At 42.9% G+C, this 20804-nt stretch overlaps 1 protein-coding gene across 8 annotated transcripts in view; it reads right to left on the reverse strand.

Annotated features, from left to right (window-relative positions):
- Positions 1-20804, reverse strand: part of LOC111872804 (phosphatase and actin regulator 2) — a 371253-nt gene that overhangs the window by 61273 nt on the left and 289176 nt on the right. The window contains exon 1 of one of the 8 annotated variants that reach the window (XM_023867600.2): positions 469-899. The exons of the other annotated variants lie outside the window; for them this stretch is intronic. Within the exon in view, the coding sequence (XP_023723368.1) occupies positions 469-715 (247 nt within the window). The 5' untranslated portion in view covers positions 716-899. Of the gene's footprint in view, positions 1-468; positions 900-20804 lie in introns of those variants that run through there. 8 annotated transcript variants of the gene reach the window in all.

Consider the following 20804-nt stretch of genomic DNA (forward strand, 5'->3'; position numbering starts at 1 on the left):
AGTATCATACGCGTGTAAAACAGGCTTCAAAGTTCCTTAACTAACTAACTTCTTGGAGCTGAGTCATTCTTGCGAAGCGGTCAGTTGTGCAGCTATCCTCATCAAACGTTATTTACATTCAGTAGCAAGAAAGTACAATTAAATCGATGAAAACATTTACTGAATAATTTCAACTCATCGTTGGATGGGGCTATACACAGAATACAATACAATATACCATCCATTACATAGGGCTGTTTTTATGGTTTTCCTCAGTCCCTCCAGGCAAATGAGGGGATAGTAATGGTACTTCAAATTAGGACACGATCCTTTCCTTCATTTCCAATTAATTACCCAATAAACATCCTTTAATTCGACGCCATACCGTCTCAGCTACCGAGAGCGTCATTAAACAAATGCAAACAGAACATTACCTAGGCACAGGATGTCGAATGAAGAAGGGACAACCAGCGTTTCGCCCAACCTTACCTGAAGCGACAACAACTGCAGAGGAAGGTTTGTTCTTCTTATGATTGGCTGGCAGGAAAGCGGCAGGTGGCGTAATCGGTGGTGCGGTATCCCAGGCCGGCACAACATCAGGCTGAGGCGCTTGTTGTCCCACTGACGGTTCCGTCCCGGGAAGTTCGAGTCTCTGAAGCTGTTTCTCGCTACGCCGACGTCTCCGTGCAGATGGTGTGAAAGTCTTCACAGCGGCCAAAAATCCCACCCCACTCATTGTACCTCGGGCTTCGTAACCCACCTTCCGCAAGGTCTAGGCTCAACAAGTGTAACCGACGACCCTGCTTAACCAGTCGGGCACACTCTGAGGTTCGGAGAGGGTGGATGGGATGAGACAGTAGCCCGCCCGCGACCGACTGACGCGAGAGGCTGGTCCAGACTGGTGCAGCAGCTACAGCAATGTGATCTGACAGAGACGGGAGATCCTGGTGGAGGGGGAGCAGACAGAGAAAGAAAATGCTGCAAGCGTATGAGAGAACTCTGCTTGGAGAGAGGATGTAGAATGGTCGGACAGGAACATGCGGGGGCGTCAGCTTTACGTGCCAGCCAGCAAAAGCAGGCGAGCAAAATTTAAAGCCAAAGGGTGGGTGTGGGGGCGACAGAGAATGGAGGGGCTAGGGGAAGTCCCAGGGCCCTGACATTGGCACATGCAGCAACATCGGCACTTGCGATCGTTACCGTGGATATTCTCCACCCCTCCTTCTCACGATCCCCACTACGCGACACTTCTCCCTCTCCTACTATTGCCATAGTGACGTCACATTACCCAACATCCATGCGCCATGTTTTCCTTTTCTTGTTTACTCCTCCATTCTGCACCCCCCAAAACAAAAACCCATAGAAAACAAAATTACATGCTAGCAAAATGGCTTCTCTCCATCTTCCTTATTCTATCCTGCAGAGGTATTTAATGAGGTGCAATTTATTATTACTGACTCCCTCTGGTTGAATCCGATGACAAACCCGTTCATTCTCATCAAATACATCCCGCAAAAGGATTACAGACAGCCCACACACATACAAACTTAACCCTACATTCTCCAGTCTAAGGCCAAGGCATCTTATACTTTCTCCGTAACAAATTCACTCCCATTCACGGTTTCGTGACTTGCAGCCGAACTTCGTTTCAATATGACAGGACATGAAACACTGGAACACAGATGAATCTCTGCTGCCACGCGAATGCGCAGGAGAAGATGCGACACAAAATACTCTCGGCAAGGAAGACGGAAGAGAAGACGACGGAAGAGGGCCGACGAAACATGCCACCACCACTACCACCGTCGGTGTGCATGTATCGATTTTCCCAAGGCGTCTTACACCCCCCACTAGAAAGAGACGGCACACTTTCTCAACTATGGCTAACCTTCACCTTGTGAATACTGGTTCAGCCACAGCCCCAGAACATCATCGCATTTCGTTATTGCTGTCCTCGTCAGTCGTTCGCTCTAACTTATATCTTCATCTTCCTCTACATTCCCCGGATTACGAGTATGCCTCTATATCAGAAACTGAAAATATATATACATTAAGTGTCGCTCCTCCAATTCCTTAGCTTAACTTTAATGACAGACTACAGACAATGATATTTTGAGAATAATGCAAGTTCTGGGGGCCCTTGTACAGGTATGCGCTACTCAATTAACTATATTTGGATTTGTGTATGAAAAAGATTACTGAATTCATAGTTCCAATGGAATATTCTTTAATGGATTTATTTCAAGGTAGTTTCGTTTAGGGGCGATTTCTTTATGTTTGCTACAATACATCTCTTTAAAGTACGCATTATTTCAATTGTGAATTAAACACAATTTTAGCTTTTAACTGCAATAATTTTCGTATTGGTGTACCTAAAATTAATTCAAAATATATACAGGATTATTTTAAACTGCTTTCTTATGTCTGCAGGTTAAAAGTATGTTTAGTCTGAGCGAATAACCGACAGATATTAACAATTTTAGACATTGTTGTGTGTTGCATCCTGTTGTGTACATAAAATATTTATTGTTTCCGTCAACACAGCAATTCTTTAAGAGGTATACAAATGAATGTTAACATTAAAGTCACATATTTCGATCCTTATTGGGTCATCGTCAGGTCTGGGTTAGGGTTAAGGTGCTGTATTTGTCTGGATAGTCACAGAACCAGCTTCAGGACAAGAATACTTCGTGCCTTATGACGATAAAGACTCTGCAACAGCACTACCACATCGCCCTTACAACCCGATCAAACAAAAGAAGACATTCTGATGAGAAGATACATACATAATCCACTAAGAGCTAAACTAGAACGACCAAAGTACTTGAGAAGCTATATATACAGAGGAGTTCAAAAATATGTACTCACTCTTTGAGAGTCAATATCTTTGGAACAAAATCACATGTAGTTACAATTCTTGCGCGGAGAGAGAGAAGTGTTCGAAGTGACCACCATAAGCGGCTAAACAGCGTCGATGCCGCCGAACTGCTGAGCGAACTACGGCTGTCAGTGTGTTCGGTGTGATGGCTGCACACGACGCTTCGATGGTTTCTCGTAGCGCGTTCAGTGTAGCTGGCTTTTGTCGATAAACTTCATCCTTCAAGGCTTCCCATAGGTAGAAGTCGAGAGGTGTTAGGTCTGGAGACTGCGGTGGGTACTCAATAGCACCTCTTCGACCTATCCATCGTCCAGGTAGAGTGTCATCCAAGTACGCCCTGATATCTCGATGGTAATGAGGTGGAGCTCCATCTTGTTGTACGTAAAATCTCTCATCTCCAAACAGCTCTCGGATGGCAGGGAAAATCGATGTCTGAAGCATATCGAGATACACCTGACCAGTTACGGCACCTTCAAAGAAGAAAGGACCAATCAAACCGCGCGATGACAGACCACACCACACACTAACACCCGGTAGATTCACTTCCTTGCCCACGTGAACGTATGGATTTACAGGAGCCCAATACACACGATTGTCGCGGTTAACAGTACCGTTCATTTTGAACTGCGCCTCGTCAGTTGCTCAAAGAACAAACTTTGGGCCATTGCTGCTGCTGTCTTCTGCTCGCAGCGCGCACACGGCACGACACTCACGTGACTCATGTGACCTTCGCCATCCGTTGAGGAAACATTACACTACACTACCGCGCAAGAATTGTAACTACATGTCATTTTGTTCCAAATATATTGATAATCAGAGTCAGTACTNATAATATGGATCCATATTGTGTACAAGTTCATCACCTTAACACTGACACCTGATGATGACCCAATAAGGGTCGAAACATGTCTTGTCTTTAAGATTTATGACTTTAATATTAACATTCATTTGTACTCGTATACCTCTTAAAGAATTGTTGCGTTGAAGGTAACAATAAATATTTTAAATTTTAAACATTTTCTCGTGAGATCTCTTTGAAATTAAGCATCCGGCCCCAAGATAATAAAACTGCCCACTTCTCCTCTTATACTACTACTACTACTACTACTACTACTACTACTACTACTACTACTACTACTACTACTACTACTACTACTACTACTACTACTATGACGCTGATCATTCTGAGCCCTTATTTATTTGGATGATTATAGATGNTCGCCACTGGCCCCGATCCTGTGACTTTCGTCTCAAATTTCGAACTCCCATTGTATTCAAATATTCTACTGAATCCAGCCACGTGACAGTAGGTCTGCCCACTCTTCGAGTACGTATGTTCCTGCAGGGTTAACATCCTAATGGGTTCTGCTCATGCATTCTAAAAATGTGACCTAGCCATCTCAATCGTCCAACTTTGACCACTTCCACGTTTAGGTTTAATGCATATCCCTAAAACACGTTGTGAATTTATACTGTACTCGCGTCGTCCGCTTTCAATAGAGGAACTTATTTCAGCATAACTCGGTATCAAAACGTGTAAATTCGACAAAGATCCGCTGTTATATAAATCTCTTCCTTCGGGACAGTTCCAATTTCTTTCGTGCATTATTCGGAGTCTGGAGTGAAGGTAATGACATACAAGAAACAGAAAAATAACGTTCCTTTACGAATGTACAAAAATACAAACTCTATACATTATGATGAGAATAGCGGCACAAAAAACTGTGTTAACTGTAATTCATGAAGAGGCATGATATTAAATTAATCAACTTTTCAAACGCAACTTTCCTCGAAAGAAATCTGTCATTTTTATGACCAAACAGCTCAATACCAAAAGGCATTATTTCTGCTTCATTAATCACTAAGCCTACCACCGTAAGTTGCTACATAATTTGAGCAATTGGAAGTATTGTTAAATAAGCCAATGATAGATATAAATAAAACAAGCTATTTTGCTTTGAAACAGTTATACTTTGAGATAATCTTTCAAAGCAGCGTTAAAACATGAAATCTTTTTTTGTGTGTACTTCCTTCCTACTTTGTGTAGCGCCACAAATACCCCATATTCTTATTGTTTGTGACTTCTTTTTATACACGTTGATATATATATACACACGAGATTTATTAAATTTGATTACGTTTCCTTGAAAACAAAGTGTACAGGCATTAACTTTACTGAAACATTTCTTTAAAAACATTCTTCATTTGTAAGGACAACTCCTCACCGTTCTGTCTGTCGTATGTGAAAATAACTTCCCGGTACACAAAAATAAGAATGGTAATTACAGCACAATAAAAACCAAAACATACCAGTAAAAACCCAAATGTTCAACGCCACCAACAGATACTGACCAATGGAAACGATTCTGAACCGATACCATCCACCTCGCACCTTCAAACCTTATTTCCCAAAAATTCATGTCAGTTTTATCCACCCATATTCTTCTATGCCTGCCAAGTCGCCACTTCTACAAATGGTTCCCACACACAAAAATTTACGTTCACTTATTCATCAGTCTGCACAAATCATAACGTCCCGCATTAAGTTTTATTCTCAATATCCGCCTCATTCATACTTCTTAGATGCAGATACCAGTGTTTACCTGAGCACACTGCTTCAAGCAGTATTACGTCATGCCCGTCCCTCAGATTATAAAACTACGTTCCATACCCATTCAGTACAACTTACACAAGGACCGTGTCCTTATGCCTATGAGAACTAAATTTCTATGAAAACAATTTACTGCCACCATAAACAGTTTCGCAATGGAAGACATTAATTTTGTTAATAATGAACTGCCACAAAACAACCAGTGTCCTTCCCAATACAGCTTACGGATGATTCGGCTAGGAACACACAGCCACATCTGTCGTATGGAAAAATGTCGTAGGACCTCTTTTTCACACTAGAGCGACCAAACACATTTCTTTGCTCTCCGACTGCCGTACGGTAGATGTCGCATGTCGTCACGTATGAAAGCTAAGACTACACTTTACATTCTACTACTTGATGCGGCATGAACCGTACGGACGTCGTACGACCGATGTCGCTGTGTGTGTTCCTAGCTTAAGAGCTTATTCTCTGTGTTGTGTGTAGTGGCTATGTAGGTTTGGTTATACTGACAGGAACAGGTCACAGTGGCCGCGCGGTCTAACGCATTCGCTCGCTCGAACGCTGGGATCGTGGGTTCGAATTCCACTTGAGGCATGGATGTCTGTGTTCGTTTATTCTGTGTGCAGATAGCGGCCTTGCGACTGGCCGATCCCCCGTTCAAGGAGTCCTACCGATTGAGTATACGATTAAGAAATTGAAAAAGCGGCCAATGTCCAACGAAAGAACCGTACAGATACATTGCCAGGAAGTGTCAGAACACTTGAATGTCCACACAGCTGCCGAGACATTACATTAAAATAAGTCACAACGCAAATCTTGGAAATTCTCGGTTCGCAACAAACACCTAATTACCCACAATCCAAAGTTTTCGTTCGGTTTTTCCCAACAGATGTAACGTTAAGTCCTGAGTTAGAGATTCGCATGTTTGGACCAAGTAATACCTTTCGTCCGGCTCCATTTGTCTGAAGCAACTGCAGCGCAGTAACCCTGACATAAATGGAACACACGATGCCATGACGACTATTCATACTGCGATATACTAGGTTATGATACCGTGTAGTCTGGTAGGTGGGTACCAACGTTGCGAAGGAATATACCGCCTCAATCTTTAAAATAGGGGGAGGTGGGAAAAACGGGCCACGAAGAACGAGAATGGGAAACCACATCCTGTCCCGGAAAAGTTGCCATTTTCAGATCCTCCAGGTCCCACTAGTTAGTCAGGGGCCCCGTCTCCTCTTCCTTACCCCCGGTTCCCAGTTGTATATGTCAATGGCACGGATAGAAAATAAGTTTCGCCATACTCATGTATGACAGCTCTTGGGCGCTTTTAGCCTTAAAAACATAAAACTGTCGTCCCTAAAGAGCACAAGCCAGGTATGTGGATGCTGGAGATAACGGTTGATATATTACTCTCCAAAAGGATTAATATAATCCAGAAGGGAAGTCAGGAGCTACATGAAAATAGTAAACGTAGACAAACGGCGGAATTACGGATCATTTTATTCGTGTCAAGCCACGGGCAGTGCACCTTTCAACTACTGCTTCTTTTCAGGTGGTTCTGGACGTTAAGTTTAAGCTGCGTGTGGTGTGTGGGAGGGAAGGTAGGACACAGCGTTAAACTGTAAAGCGTGAAGATTCATAACACAAGGGCTCACGAACAAATTACGCCGATTTACTGTGTCTGATACAGCTCTTGGCAATGTTCACCCAAGCAATGACGAAACGAAGGACTCGCCACAGAGTGTGCGATAAGACAGCAAAATTGTTCAAGAATATTGTCTTTCAACATCGTGTGGCATACACGTATATCCGTAATCCTCTGGTGTACATCTGTCTTCTTGCCAGTAACTCAGTCCTAGGGGAATACATTCAGTATTTTTCATCTTATCGGAGCTGCAGTTCAATTTCACACATGGACTCTAACCATAGTTTTCCTGTAGCCCCATTACCAGACTAGCAGTAGCACCCGTCAGCCGTAAAATTGTACTTTTTTTTATTGCTAGTAGGGTGGGACTAAGTCCCTTTACTGGGGTCATTTCTGGCCTACTTTACCAGCCCCAGATGATAGGTGAAGGGTGATTGTGAAGCAATTGGTGGAATTAAGATTGGCAGGGGAAACCAAAGTACTCGGAGAAAACCTGCCCCAGCGCCACTTTGTCCACCACAAATTTCACTTCACCAGACCCCGGGATCGAACCCGGGCCGCCGCGATGGGAACCCAGCGACTAACCGCTTGAGCTATGGCGCGGCCAAAGCTTCTACTTAGAAAAGACAACACGAAAACTACAGGCAGATACGCATAACTCGAGTGGATACAAACCCAGTGGTCCGTGGCCCAGTTCGGCTCATATAGCGTAGCCATCTGGATCAGAAGTAACACGTTTCTCCCGTAACTGGATGAAAAACTGGAGTTTGAGGACCTTTTACTTTTACATTTGTGTGCTACTTTTTTTTTTTGCGAAAACTCCGGATTACATTGAATTGGCGGGACCTTTGAAGGGTTTTGGCGTAACCCTAGAGTACAATTTTTCGCCCAGCTTTACGTGCAGATTACAAATACCAAATTTCACTGAAATACGCTGAACAGTTTTCGAGATGAAACCTGCAGATGACCGAGCTGACAGATATGAACAGCCTATATTCTGTATAAAATCCGTAGAAATATAAAATGATGACTATTTACATCATTATGGGTAGTTTACTATACCAGGTTTCAGAGTACGTAACTTATCCATCACTTGTTTCAGGCGTTTCATATTAAGCCGAAATAATCTACATCTTGAAGAGACCCATCAGAACTGAATTTACCAGTGAATCAATTGCAATGCACGTGTACACCATGGCATGTTCCTCTCATCTGCCTCTGAGCACACTTTATTGCCTTCGACGTTTTTAAGTTATAACAGGAAAACGGGAGGAGATTATTGCGTTAGAGCGTTCAGCCAACGTTTGTCCATTAAACAGACTTGTAAAATATGACAGGATAGTTCTATATTTTCCTAACCTAGCAAAAACCCAGAGCAGACCAACAGACAATGAAGCCCGTTCGAAGGAAATTACTTTTCAGAATGGAGTTTCGAACACTCATAATGGTAAATAAAGAGTAGCGCTATAAGTGAGCAATACAGCAGCAATGGTACAGAGGTAGAGGTAGACGTCAGTGTGCGCACATAAAAGCACGTAGTCATTCCACTACATTCGTAAAGAAAACAAGACGCTTTGGTATCTAAATAACGCCACCAGGACAAATTACAAAATAATAACGGAAGTAATTTCCTTCCCCAAGGCCACACCATAGCTCAAACGGTGAGTCGCTGGCTTCCCACCAAGGCGGCCCGGGTTCGATCCCGGGTCAGGTCAAGTGGGATTTGTGATGGCCAAAGTGGCGCTGGAGCAGGTTTTCTCCGAGTACTTCGGTTTCCCCTGCCAATCTTCATTCCACTAATTGCTCCACAATCACCCTCAACTATTATCTGGGGCTGGTACAATTGGCCAGAAGTGGCCACAGTACAAGGGACTTAGTCCCACCCCGCTAGCAATAAAAAAATCCTTCCCCAGTGTAGTGCATTTCTTAAGCAGTCCACTGGCAGGGATATACAAGAATTCACGAAATTCCACGTTTATATGGAGGGCTAATCGCCATTATCATACGAGTTCGTCATAAGAATCTTGTGGTGGGGCACTTCCCATCGCTGGCGGCAGAAATGTAATTACAGATGACCTTGGCTGTCACCAATATAATTAAGATCCAAAAGTTCGTGATGATTGTATATTAAGACATTTTTGTGTTTTTGGGCATTACCCATATTCCTGCTATTTATTTAAAACACAATGTTTCGGAGACTCCAGACATTTCCACATTTGTATGGAAAGACAGAGGAAAACGACGAAAAACTTCAGCAACGACAGCAAACCTCTGGACCGAGATTCTAACCCGGAATCTTACGTTTATGGATCGGAAGCGCTCCTGTCACATGTTTGGGGTTCCGTGACCAATAGTAACGGGTTCTGGACGGGATGGTTCGATATATTGGCACTTCCATTACATTCACAACTAATTACAACAGCTAATAATTAATGACTGCCTACGACTCGCTCCAATCTGCTGGACTACGAATGTCTTCTCTTCTAGTCCTTCTCCTGCGTCTGACTTGGTTCTCATTTATGAATCACTCAATTCTGCTTCACGAATATATTTCGAATGAAGAATAACTTATGAGTGAATTCTTTCTTAGTTCTCCTATCTAATGCGACTCCTCATGTACGACTGAGTCTGAGTCTGAGGTTAAGACCGAAGCTCAATCGGTCAGTCTATCTTGGAATAAAGCACCCATCTGAGGCTTACGACCAGAATTTTATTACTGTCAGACAATTGCAGGTTTGTTGATGTGAGGCGCTCTCTCTGACGAAAGATCGGGTGTCGTTTACAATTTCTGCAGGCCCCCCTCAGCGCAGTCAATCTCGGGACCGAGTCCCACTGTCTCAGATATGAGACTTACCTTTTCGCCGCCTCCTTCGACTCGCAGGGCTACGGTGGAGGTATTCGAAACCGCCTCCACACGGGATTCTGAATTGTTCCCAAGTGTCCTCCCTATATAACATCGGGAAGGACCGAACAGAGATCACCACTTCCAACAGTTCCTCTATTATTGTGTGCTTATTCGTTGCTGCGGAAATATTTGTTGATTCCGCAGCGACGGTTTAGTCTTCACAAGTCTACACCTTTCCATTTTCGTATACATGGACACGTGTTAAACATCCAGCGATGGTCTGTGTCTCTGTGGCAATGTGTTTGCCAGTTCGGTTCTTCGAAACGCCTACATGTTACAACATTGTTACTAAGAAAATACTGAGCGCTCATGGGGAGGCACAACTAAGATGCGGAATGCTGACATTCTTCTTATCAAACAAGGCGCTCTCATTCCTTCTCAAAATGTACTGCATACTAGGAGTACCAGAAATAGTCCTCGAAGCATGCTTAGCTACCTTTCAAACAGATTATATTAATTCTGATGCTGGATAATCTCACGCCAGGAATGCACTCTCGTAACTAAGCGATAATATAGATTAGAAGGTAAGGCATTCTAATTGATTACTGCAGCACAATCTACATACGATACGGAGCCGCGCCCAGATCTACAAGTTCCCATATTTCCAACGTCACTAAAGCACAAACCCTACTTTTTTAAGCAACATCCTAATCCCTGCTTGCGATGATCAGCCTATTCGTGCACTGTCCTTTCAAGAAACCAAAATCGAAAACTTGGCCACGACTGTATTCGTTACATCCTTAGTTATATAAAATAGGCCGCGCCATAGCTCAAGCGGTTAGTTGCTGGCTTCCCACCGCAGCGGCCCGGGTTCGATCCAAGGTCTGGTCAAGTGGGATTTGTGGTGGATAAAGTGGCGCTGGGGAAGGTTTCCTCCGAGTACTTCGGTTTCCCCTTCCAATCTTCATTCCACCAACTGTTCCATAATCACCCTCACCTATAATCTTGGGCTGGCACAATAGGCCAGAAGTGTCCGCAGTACAAGGGACTTAGTCCCACCCCACTAGCAATAAAAAAGTTATAAAATCATTAAATAATCGAAATTAAAATCACCACTGTCCTGTAATAGAAAACATGCGTAACAGACTGTTAGCTGTTCCGAAACTTCGGTTATTGGGCCATCCTTCCATTCGTCCGTCAATCAATTAATCAATCAATCCATACATCCATCTAAATCAATGGAGCTGATCCCCTCTTGAGAAGCCACCAGTCGCTCAGCCATTGAAGAATTTCCCATGGAACCCGAAGGTCTCTTCATAAGAGCCCTCCACTGGTCCCTATCCTGAACCAGAACGATCCAGTCCATACCACCCCACCCTTTCTCTCTAAGATTCGCTTTAATACCATCCTCCAACCTACGCTTAGGTCTTCCTAGAGGCCTCTATCCTTCTGGCGTTCCCACCGAAATCTTACATACACTCTTCTCCTCCTCATGCGTGCTATAATATGTGCCCTGGCCATCTCAACCTCCTTGACTTGATCATACTAATTATACTTTGTGAAGTGTACAATTTATGATGGTCCTAATAAAGCAGTTTGCTGCAACCTCCTATCACTTCATGTCTCTTCTCCTCAGCACACTAAGTCTATGTTCCTCCCTTAATCTCAGAGTATTGTGAGAGCTACCTGTGATTACTCTTTTTTCTCCTTTGAAGTACTAGTAATTAGAGCATGTTGATCCTATAGCTAATCTTTCAGTAGTTCTTTGGGTCCGAATGTCTCTATCACCAGTAAGGTTATGTAAAAGGTAAAGTTGTCCCTGTGCTTACAAAATTGAGCACTACGCAATGAAGGCGTATGGAGAATGGGATGTATAGGCCCAAGTTTTCTTTACCTCGGCACTAGTTGGAGGTGAGAGGTCACTTTCACGCCCAGGCCGCTATAGCCCCGGGGAAAGAGCCCCCGGAACCCATTGGATACGAGGCTGGGTGCGCTTCAGAGCTGGTCTGAACATAGCGAAGTGAAAATTTTTGCCCCATCGGGACTCGAACCCCGACCGCTTGGTTGTCAAGCCCGTAGTCAGTGTCCCCTGCTCCTCTCTCTCACCAGTCCATTTATAATTTACAGTGGCAAAATGACCGCTACAGTTTTACAGGAAAACAGCAGTAGCAAAGAGCATAACAGATTTTCCCCTTTCACAGGTGCACAAAACTGATCCAAATTCTCATACACATGCCAAACGAATTCTTTTCTCGGCGACCATCGCCATCCATCCTTGTGCCACTAAGAAATATTTCCATTTTAAACAAACTGTTTATATCAATAAATATTACATACCTAGAGCAGTTGTAACAGCAATTTCATAGCAACCATACACAGGCCATCAGGGTTGTGACTGTGGTTGTTCATTGGCATTAACTAGATTCGATTAGTTTCGAATAACGTTGTGGGCAAATCCGCCAGTCTAAAAGCTGATAATCGAATGGCATCCGCGTTGAGAGATCCCCTTAACACTCTTCTGCGCACAAATTGCATGTACTTCGACGGTGTAGGTACTGAAGATTAAATTAATTCTTTCATCTGTTTGCTTATTCAAGTAATTTCCCTCTACGGCAAATGTAATCATATCAAATATAAAATATAACCTGCAGCAATTTCGCTACAAATTCTTATGGGAATTATTTATCAACGCACTAAACCAACACAGGATAATTAGAGATTTCCAAAATGAGAAATGATACAGCCAATTATTGAACCGGGTCTCTTAAGTCCTAGTTCTCCAAGACAATTTCAGTTCCATCAGGTCATTAACAGAATTCTACATTTCTGGAACAGAAACCGGCATATCTGGATGGACGACACGATGTTACTGTACGTCTTAAAGAGATCTACAAGAAGGTAAAGTTTCTTTCACTTGGAAAATTTATATCGGGAAAGATTCAGCATTGTTAATACATAACTGATTTTGCAGAAGCCAGCACTATTACTACTACTGCTAGTACTACTACAACCACTACTCCGCAATTAATCCACAGAAACATTTTGCGTTAGCTTTATGAAAACAAAATTCACATGAGGCCAAAGTGGCAACATGTGTAAAATGAATTTTACTAGTATTCTTTGCAAGCGTCTCGACTCGAACTCAAGCCACTCACAAAACACTCCGTTACATATCTCCAAACACTTGACTACGAGACAGGACATGAAAGTATGCATCACGATCAAGAGTTGAAATATGTACTGCAAATTGAAATTTATGTATTTCCCGTAGGTGTACTTCACGATTTTAAATGCGTCACTGGTCTTGGTGTTAATGTGCCGCCGATAAAAGTCTCTTAGAGACAATCATAATTCCTGTCTTCTTCATACCAATTAATATGTAATCTCACGGATTTGGGTACTGTGCAGAATATACTCTAAAACCACTGCTTCAACAATTTACTTACATATAAATGAAAACAGTAACACTATATGGACGAAAGTACTAAAGACCTTAATAAAACATCAATACACTGAGCTTTATTTCCACCACCTTACATTATATATGAATTGTTTCGAACGGTACTGATATTGGCTTTTAATATAATGAAGGTTGGTTCAAGCATATTTCATGTCTGTTGAAGCATGCAGAAATTTCGTCTTCAAATTTTCTACACTGTTTCATTCTCTAGCAGCCGTTACTAATCTATTTTCCAATGATGAATCAGTTTTTCTTTATGTGGGGTGAGACTGAGTCCACTTGGTACGTCGGCACTAATTGACCTATTGTACCAACCCCAGATGATAGATGCTGATGAGTGTGGAGCAGTCGGTGGAATGAGTTAGTAGAGGAAACCAAAGTACTGGGAGAAAACCTGCCCCAGCGCCACTTTGTCCACCACAAACCACACATGACCTGACCTGGGCTCGAACTCGGGCCGCCGCCGTGGAAAGCCGGCGACTAACCGCCTGAGCTATGGCATGGTGTAATGCTGAGGCAACTACTTGGATTTCTTACTTAATTGTTCCTGTGCATACTGACAAGTGACGAACTGATGGAATATTTGTGCAAGGATTATTTCGCTTCAGAAACACCAACACTGTGTTCAGTATTGTTCATTATCTGATGTAGTGTACATTACTACATAACGTAACTGTTGTGTACTGCATCGATCACTGCGGCAAACTCCGATGGGAGTTGACGTGTTACTGCACATTTACATGCGTATAAACCTACAACTAACGCCGTACCTGTGCGGCAACTTCTCCAGCAGCCGTCTGTGGCGTGTAATCTACATGATGAAATGAAGGGATGTGGGATCTTCTGGGATGTGGCGCCTTGTAGCTACTGTGTTAACCGACATTTCGGAGGAACGTACCGCCTCCATCTTCAGGGTAGAAGACAAGAATAAATCCGTGAGCGAACCAGCCTGAGCAAGTGCAACAGCCACTCCTCTCCCCTGAAGATGGAGGCGATACGTTCCTCCGAAATGTCGGTTAACACAATATCTACACGGCACCACATCCCGAAAGACAGTTTTCTTCAGAGTCACCTCAGATCTTACATAAACGATGAAATGTAGGTTTGCTTCGTTTCCTAGATACTACAAACACTTGATGACGTACGCAATCTCGTTTACGTACACAGTAAAAAGTAAAAGTAAAGTTATCCCTGTAACATGCTGTGGAGGCATATAGGGTTGTGAGATCTTAAGGTTCCCATATTTTCTAGACAATCGGCTCATAGATGGCGGTAAGGTTGTCAGCCTTACGCGCCGGTTACGTACACAGTAACTGCTCATAATGTGGACGGGTTTACGTGAAAACACCATGTACGAGATATTTTGTCAAAAACTGCCATATCTGCTGCTTAAACTACTCAATAGATATTCACCTCTGTGTATATGCATCTTCCAGACACACAGGTAAAGGATTCACACGATTAATAAACTTACCTAACATTCATTTCTCTTCGTATTCTGTGACGATTTATCCTAATATGACAGCGCATTCCCATGTAACACTCTTGCATATAACACACCCGTATACAATTTCAAGGCGCTCTATATCGGGTATACTGCATCCATTGAAATAACGAAGGAAAAGTGTCGCAGTTTTACTTTAAGGCAATGTACTTCTGACGTAAACTTAAGAATTAATCACGACTAAACACATTAGTCATATCTTGTGCCAGTACACCGAGAAACAATACCTCACTGGGTGCTACGTAAGGAATTTGGTCACAAGGGACGTCAAACGGGAAAATTCATCCCCTTGGGCGAGATGAGGCATTGTGCGATGGCGATTTTCTGTACCTCGGGTTATTTTTCTGCCAAATGCTTCTGAAGTGATTCTGAATGCTGGGGCACAAGATTAATCCATAGCTGAGACAGTTTAGTCCCTAAATACATTATTTTATCCACAAATCAAATTAAACTAAAGCCAATATATTTATTTTGATAGGTCTTTTCTCTTCATTTGTGTTACCATTTCAGTCGCCTACTTCCTACTTCAGATATTTTTATGATAAAAATTATACAACGCCTTACTCTGTTATATTTTGCATCTGCCTTGGTTTGTCCGTGTTATGTAATGTTTCGCCGTATTACAATAAATAAAATCCGTGGTTTTAGTCCGCAAGCAAACTATACCGACCGAGCGACCGCCGCTTGTCGGCGAAGTTAGTGCCAACTTTAGCGGATAGAGGGCGTTGCGTAGTTAACGCAACGAATCCCCACGGCGGTTAATTTCGGTTCTCTAGACCAGTATTTAAAAACAGAACAATACTATGCAATTCAAGGAATTATGTCGCTCCCAATGTGCTAAGCACGTGATGAAACTGGAAAAGGTGAAAGGAGAGGGCAGTTGTATCTTAAAACCTGGAGAAAGTAAAATCAATTTTGACACGACGAATTTCGCAGAATTCATCTATTTTCGTGCTCTGCTCGATATGTCTCGCTTTGAAGAACCGGCGCGCCTGTCTGACGGATCAATGAAAGAAACGCACCCCACTACCAACAGTTCTTCGGCAGCAGGACGACAAACTGCAGGCTCCCATGGGCATACCACGCATACTAACAAAACGTGGCTTCTCAGAACAAAAACTATAAAGTGAGAAACAACTAATTCATAGGTGCAAGGTCTTCATTGAAAAGTTTATAATTATTTGGCTGGTCAGGAATTTTATTGTTATTATGAATCTTGGTGTTCCATTACCACGTTCACAGATGGTCACGGGGTCACGCCCCGGGCCAAAAGACACCAGTTCACATCAGTAAAACGGAAAACATAATTTCAAAATTCCTAGAGGGTTTCATCACATCTTCACAATGGCCAGCAAACTACACGATACCCAAAAGTTCTGCATGATAGAAGTTTCTCCTTCCAATTCAGACGAGATACGAAAATGGAGCAGTCACTAACTGCTGAAAACAAGTGGAGCCGTTGTTGGTGTGTCGAAGACCAGATTGTTCCCAGCGTGTTATTGCAGACGGATTCAATAACAAACACTGGGACTGTAAGCCAGTTAACCAATTCACCATATCGTGACTTCTGCAAAAATTCCTCCTCTCTCCCCCACGAAATAGAACACCCGTAACACTGACCAATGAAGAGACAACAACAATGTGCTGAGTCAACCTGTTGTCAGTCCAAAGAAGTCAACAAGAAAATCAGTGAGACAGGCAGGAATGAGCCGTCAGTCCTATTCAAAGGATGCTAAAGGCATATCACTTTCGCCCTTACAAGTTATATGGTGACGACATTGATCGTCGAGTGAAGTTCGACGAATGGTTCCTGGGTAAGGAAAACCTCATGGTATGGGGATATCATATGATGAGGCAATTCTTCAACCGACCGGTCACGTGGACAGACCTCTCGTTAATGGTCAGATGAAAACTCGATACCCATGAGCAAATGACCCACTTATGATGCTGTAGGCCCATATCTGCAATGGCAGAATCATCGACGTGTAATTTCTTTGAAGAAATGTCATAGGTTCGACGTATCTAAATACGCTGCAAACATACCCCTATCCAATTTCAGAAGACATGCCCTTGGCACACCGAAGGAGGTTATGATTCCAGCTGAATGCCTCTCTCACTCTGTGGCTGCAGAATGGAGAGGTCGAATTAAGTGGCCAGTCGGTCCCCGGATCATATAGTTCTTCGGGGACATAATCAATCCGTCATTTTGGTCAACAAACCGAGAAACACCGACGAGCTGAAGGATAAGATAACGCGTCAGAATGTGTCAGAATCAATGCTGCCATATTGCAGAATTAAGCTCTCTTGCTTGCACTGGCTTTCGTCCCGTTTTTATCTAAAATGCAGCCCTGTTTATATTTCAAAATACAATATTTCGGAAACGATTCTGCCTCAGTCTTCAGGTAAAATCTACTCAGTTTTGCTAAACCTGAAGAAGAAGACAGAATCCAGTCTCAGAAACGCTGTATTTTGAAATATAAAGAGGACGGTGTTTTAGACAAAAACAGGAGGACTGATAATGTCCAGAAACACAATATTTGTACTAAAAGAATCGTTGTTATAAACCTATCGGGCAAACTCAAATTACTTTCACCGAATGACACACGAAAATATCTTCCTGCAGAGCCGTAAATTTTAATTTCAACATTCAGCATTCTCCTTCAAGTCCGACAAACAGAGCATTTCTTGCCAGCAGCAGTTTTCGATTTCAACAAATTCCACTTTCTAAAACACACGATTAACACATAAAAATATTGTTTCCGCTGTTCTGGGAGGTTTTGGCAAATGATCTCTTACCATAACAAGGGCGCATTAGAAGCATCTGAAAACAGAGTGCTAACACAATTATATGGGCGTGCTCGAGAAGAATTAAGGGGGAAACGAGAATTTTCATAGCGTTGACATATTGTTTCAGAAAGCAAGTTACACTATATTGGGGAAATGACATTTGGTAATATGAATTAGCCTGAACTGGCTCAGTATGCTCTCAGTACTGATTCTACGGGCTCTTTACGTCCGAAGGATAGTAACGCTACACAGGGATCGCGCAGTCCTAGAATGCATTCAGCACTGATTAGACGTGTGCTAATTTATTTAGAGTCAAATCACTTTTGTCTCAATTTCTATTTTCGTGAAACGAAATAGAGACAATGCTGGGTGTTGAGGTATGTACATATTAACAAGTTTTACATGTACATGTATATGAGAAGAGTAGACAGACCATGGGTAAATATGACATGAATGATGTGCAGTTTAGTGTCAATATAAGAAAGTTCCTGCAATAACAAAAATGTGGGGGGAAACGATTTACTTAACAGAGCGTTTCCGATTAGGTGCACCTTGCCCTTTACCGTATTTACCATCTTCTGTGCAAAGTGCCTCAGTTAATATAAGGGCGTGAGCTCCACCGGCTTATGAACTAGATCGACAGGTCTGCTAAACGGTCCGGAAGCCCGCCACAAGTCAGGGCCTTAACTTCTGGGCATTAAACGAAGCAAGTTTAAAACCTGGAAGCCACAAACCGCTAAACGAGGAAGGAGTACTGAAGGTAAAGGACAATCACAATGGAAACGAAGTTTCCGAAAATTCTCTCGCTTTTAGAACCAACTCGCTATTGGCGAATAGCAGTAACCTCGTGCCATAAACCCAAAAATTAAATGTGCTACAACAGATGTAAGTTCGCATAAATGTAGAAAGCTAAAAATCTACTATCAGATATACCCCTTTCTATCACCCTTAAAATTTTAAGGTCCATAACAACTTTTATGTCTGAGGACAACAGAACGCGCGACTTGATCCCTGAAGTGTGTCAGAGCCAGTAAAACGAGCAGAAAGGGATTACCATATCAGATTGAAAGTTGGTACATGAAGTTATTCAGATGCACAGCACAACCAAGACGACCACAAGCAGAGTATGAACTATGACGCACAGCCTAACTTTCGCCTCACTGCTCCTAGGATGATGCACCTGCTGTATTTTTGTTCATACTTACACGAAAAAAAAATGCAATACAGAGTAAATACATGAAAATGAAGTTCCCAAATGAAAATAACTTTAAAACGTCTTCGCAGAAATGCAGGCTAACAATACGGAAGATAGGTAGACAATTAAAGAACTATGAATATGAGTACGTTTATATTACTGATGTGATGTGAATAGCCACGTCTTGCTCAGCCCATCCTTAGGTGTCTGTGAGTGTTTATGTGTAGGTCAGAGCAAAACTCCACTGTGGTAAATCACGATGTTGCGTGACGTAGAATAACGTACAGGATTCACTGTTAACAGCTTTTGGTGTACGCACATATACGCTACCATTTAAGCTGGGGCCACACGAGCGCACGAAGCACGTCCGTTGCAACGAACGCACTTTATGACGGACGTTGCTGAGGACACCACACAGCTGCAGAATGCGGTGCGTAGTTTTTTGTCATCAATGGAGCCAGAAGAAAGAGTAGCATTCGCCTCTATTGTTTATTTCTACATCGGACGTCACGACGTTCGCCACAACGGAAACATCTTGTGCGCTCGTGTGGCCTCAGCCTTAAGCTTACAGCATTGCTTGCAGTGAACTTACGGAAACGGTACTCGACTAAACAATAAGGAGAAATACAGAAGTTTAAATGTTCGACTTCCTGTCGCTCAGACGGTGTAGCGATGGGCTAGGGGCTGGAGGCCGGGGCTCGATTCTCGGAAGAGGCAAGAGTTTTTCTCTACTCCCGTGTCCAGACCGTCTCCGGGGCCCACCCAGTCTCCTGTCCGACGGGTACCGTGAGCTCTCTCAACGGGGGTAAAGCGGCAGGGACGTGATACTGTCCACTCACCTCCCTCTAGCGCCGAGGTAAAGAACGATGAACCTATACCTCAACTCCGTCATACATCTTCATGGCGTGGTGATTAATTAATTAAGCACACGGCCAAATTTATCTTTTTTTTTCAATGCAGAAATATGTCATTTTAAGAAGGCATTCCAAACTAGATTACGTTAAAAATGGACTGCTTTCAAGCGGATACCGGATAAACATTTGGATCTGAAATCTTCGAGATTCCCGAAGCTGATCAATCCTCCCCCCCGCAAGGCCGGGGCTCCAGGCGATGAGAAATTTCAGGGGCCCCTCCTTTCAGTAAAGCCAGATCAACTTGCTAAAGTTACGAGTAATAACATGGAATGGCAATATACTGTGATGAAAACCACCATTCGTGTCGTAATTCTTAAAACAGTTTTATTTACATTGCTAATATGTTTACTTTATCAGCAATTAATGGCCAGGATACAAGTATGAACAAAGGAACAACAGGAATACATTCTGAAGAATGCCGTCTTCTGGGATTTGGCGCCGTGTACATCTTGTGTGAGCCGACGTTTCGGAGGAACGTAGTCTGCAGTCACCTGCTCACGCTGGTTCTTCGCTAGCGGATTTTTCTGCCCTGAAGACGGAGGCGGTGCGTTCCTCCGAAACGTCAGTTTACACAAGATCTACACAGCACGACATCCCACAAGGCGACATTCTTCATACTCACCGCCGTGAAAACCTCGAGTATTATATAAATACATTTTCATTGAAAAAAGTGAGATGCAAAATGGGCTAGCCCTAAAATCGTGGCGCCAGCTCTCACGTTCCCAGCATGGGTGGTAAAAAGGGTACAGATACGTTGTTATATTGAAAACAATTACTTGTAATAAAGTTTCACAGTTCGCCTACAACATACATGTGATCAATTTGGCCATTCCGAGAAAACGCGAACAGAGTTGTTCCACATTATTGAGATGTCAATTCTTGTTTGCAGTACGAGACCCAATTCAGATCACAGCACAGAAGCCAGTTACAACCTACAGAGAAGAATTTTGTAAAGGTTATTCTGTTCTACGAAAAAGAAAATAATC

The sequence above is a fragment of the Cryptotermes secundus genome, unplaced genomic scaffold (assembly GCF_002891405.2).
Source record: "Cryptotermes secundus unplaced genomic scaffold, Csec_1.0 scaffold191, whole genome shotgun sequence".
Lineage (NCBI taxonomy): Eukaryota > Metazoa > Arthropoda > Insecta > Blattodea > Kalotermitidae > Cryptotermes > Cryptotermes secundus.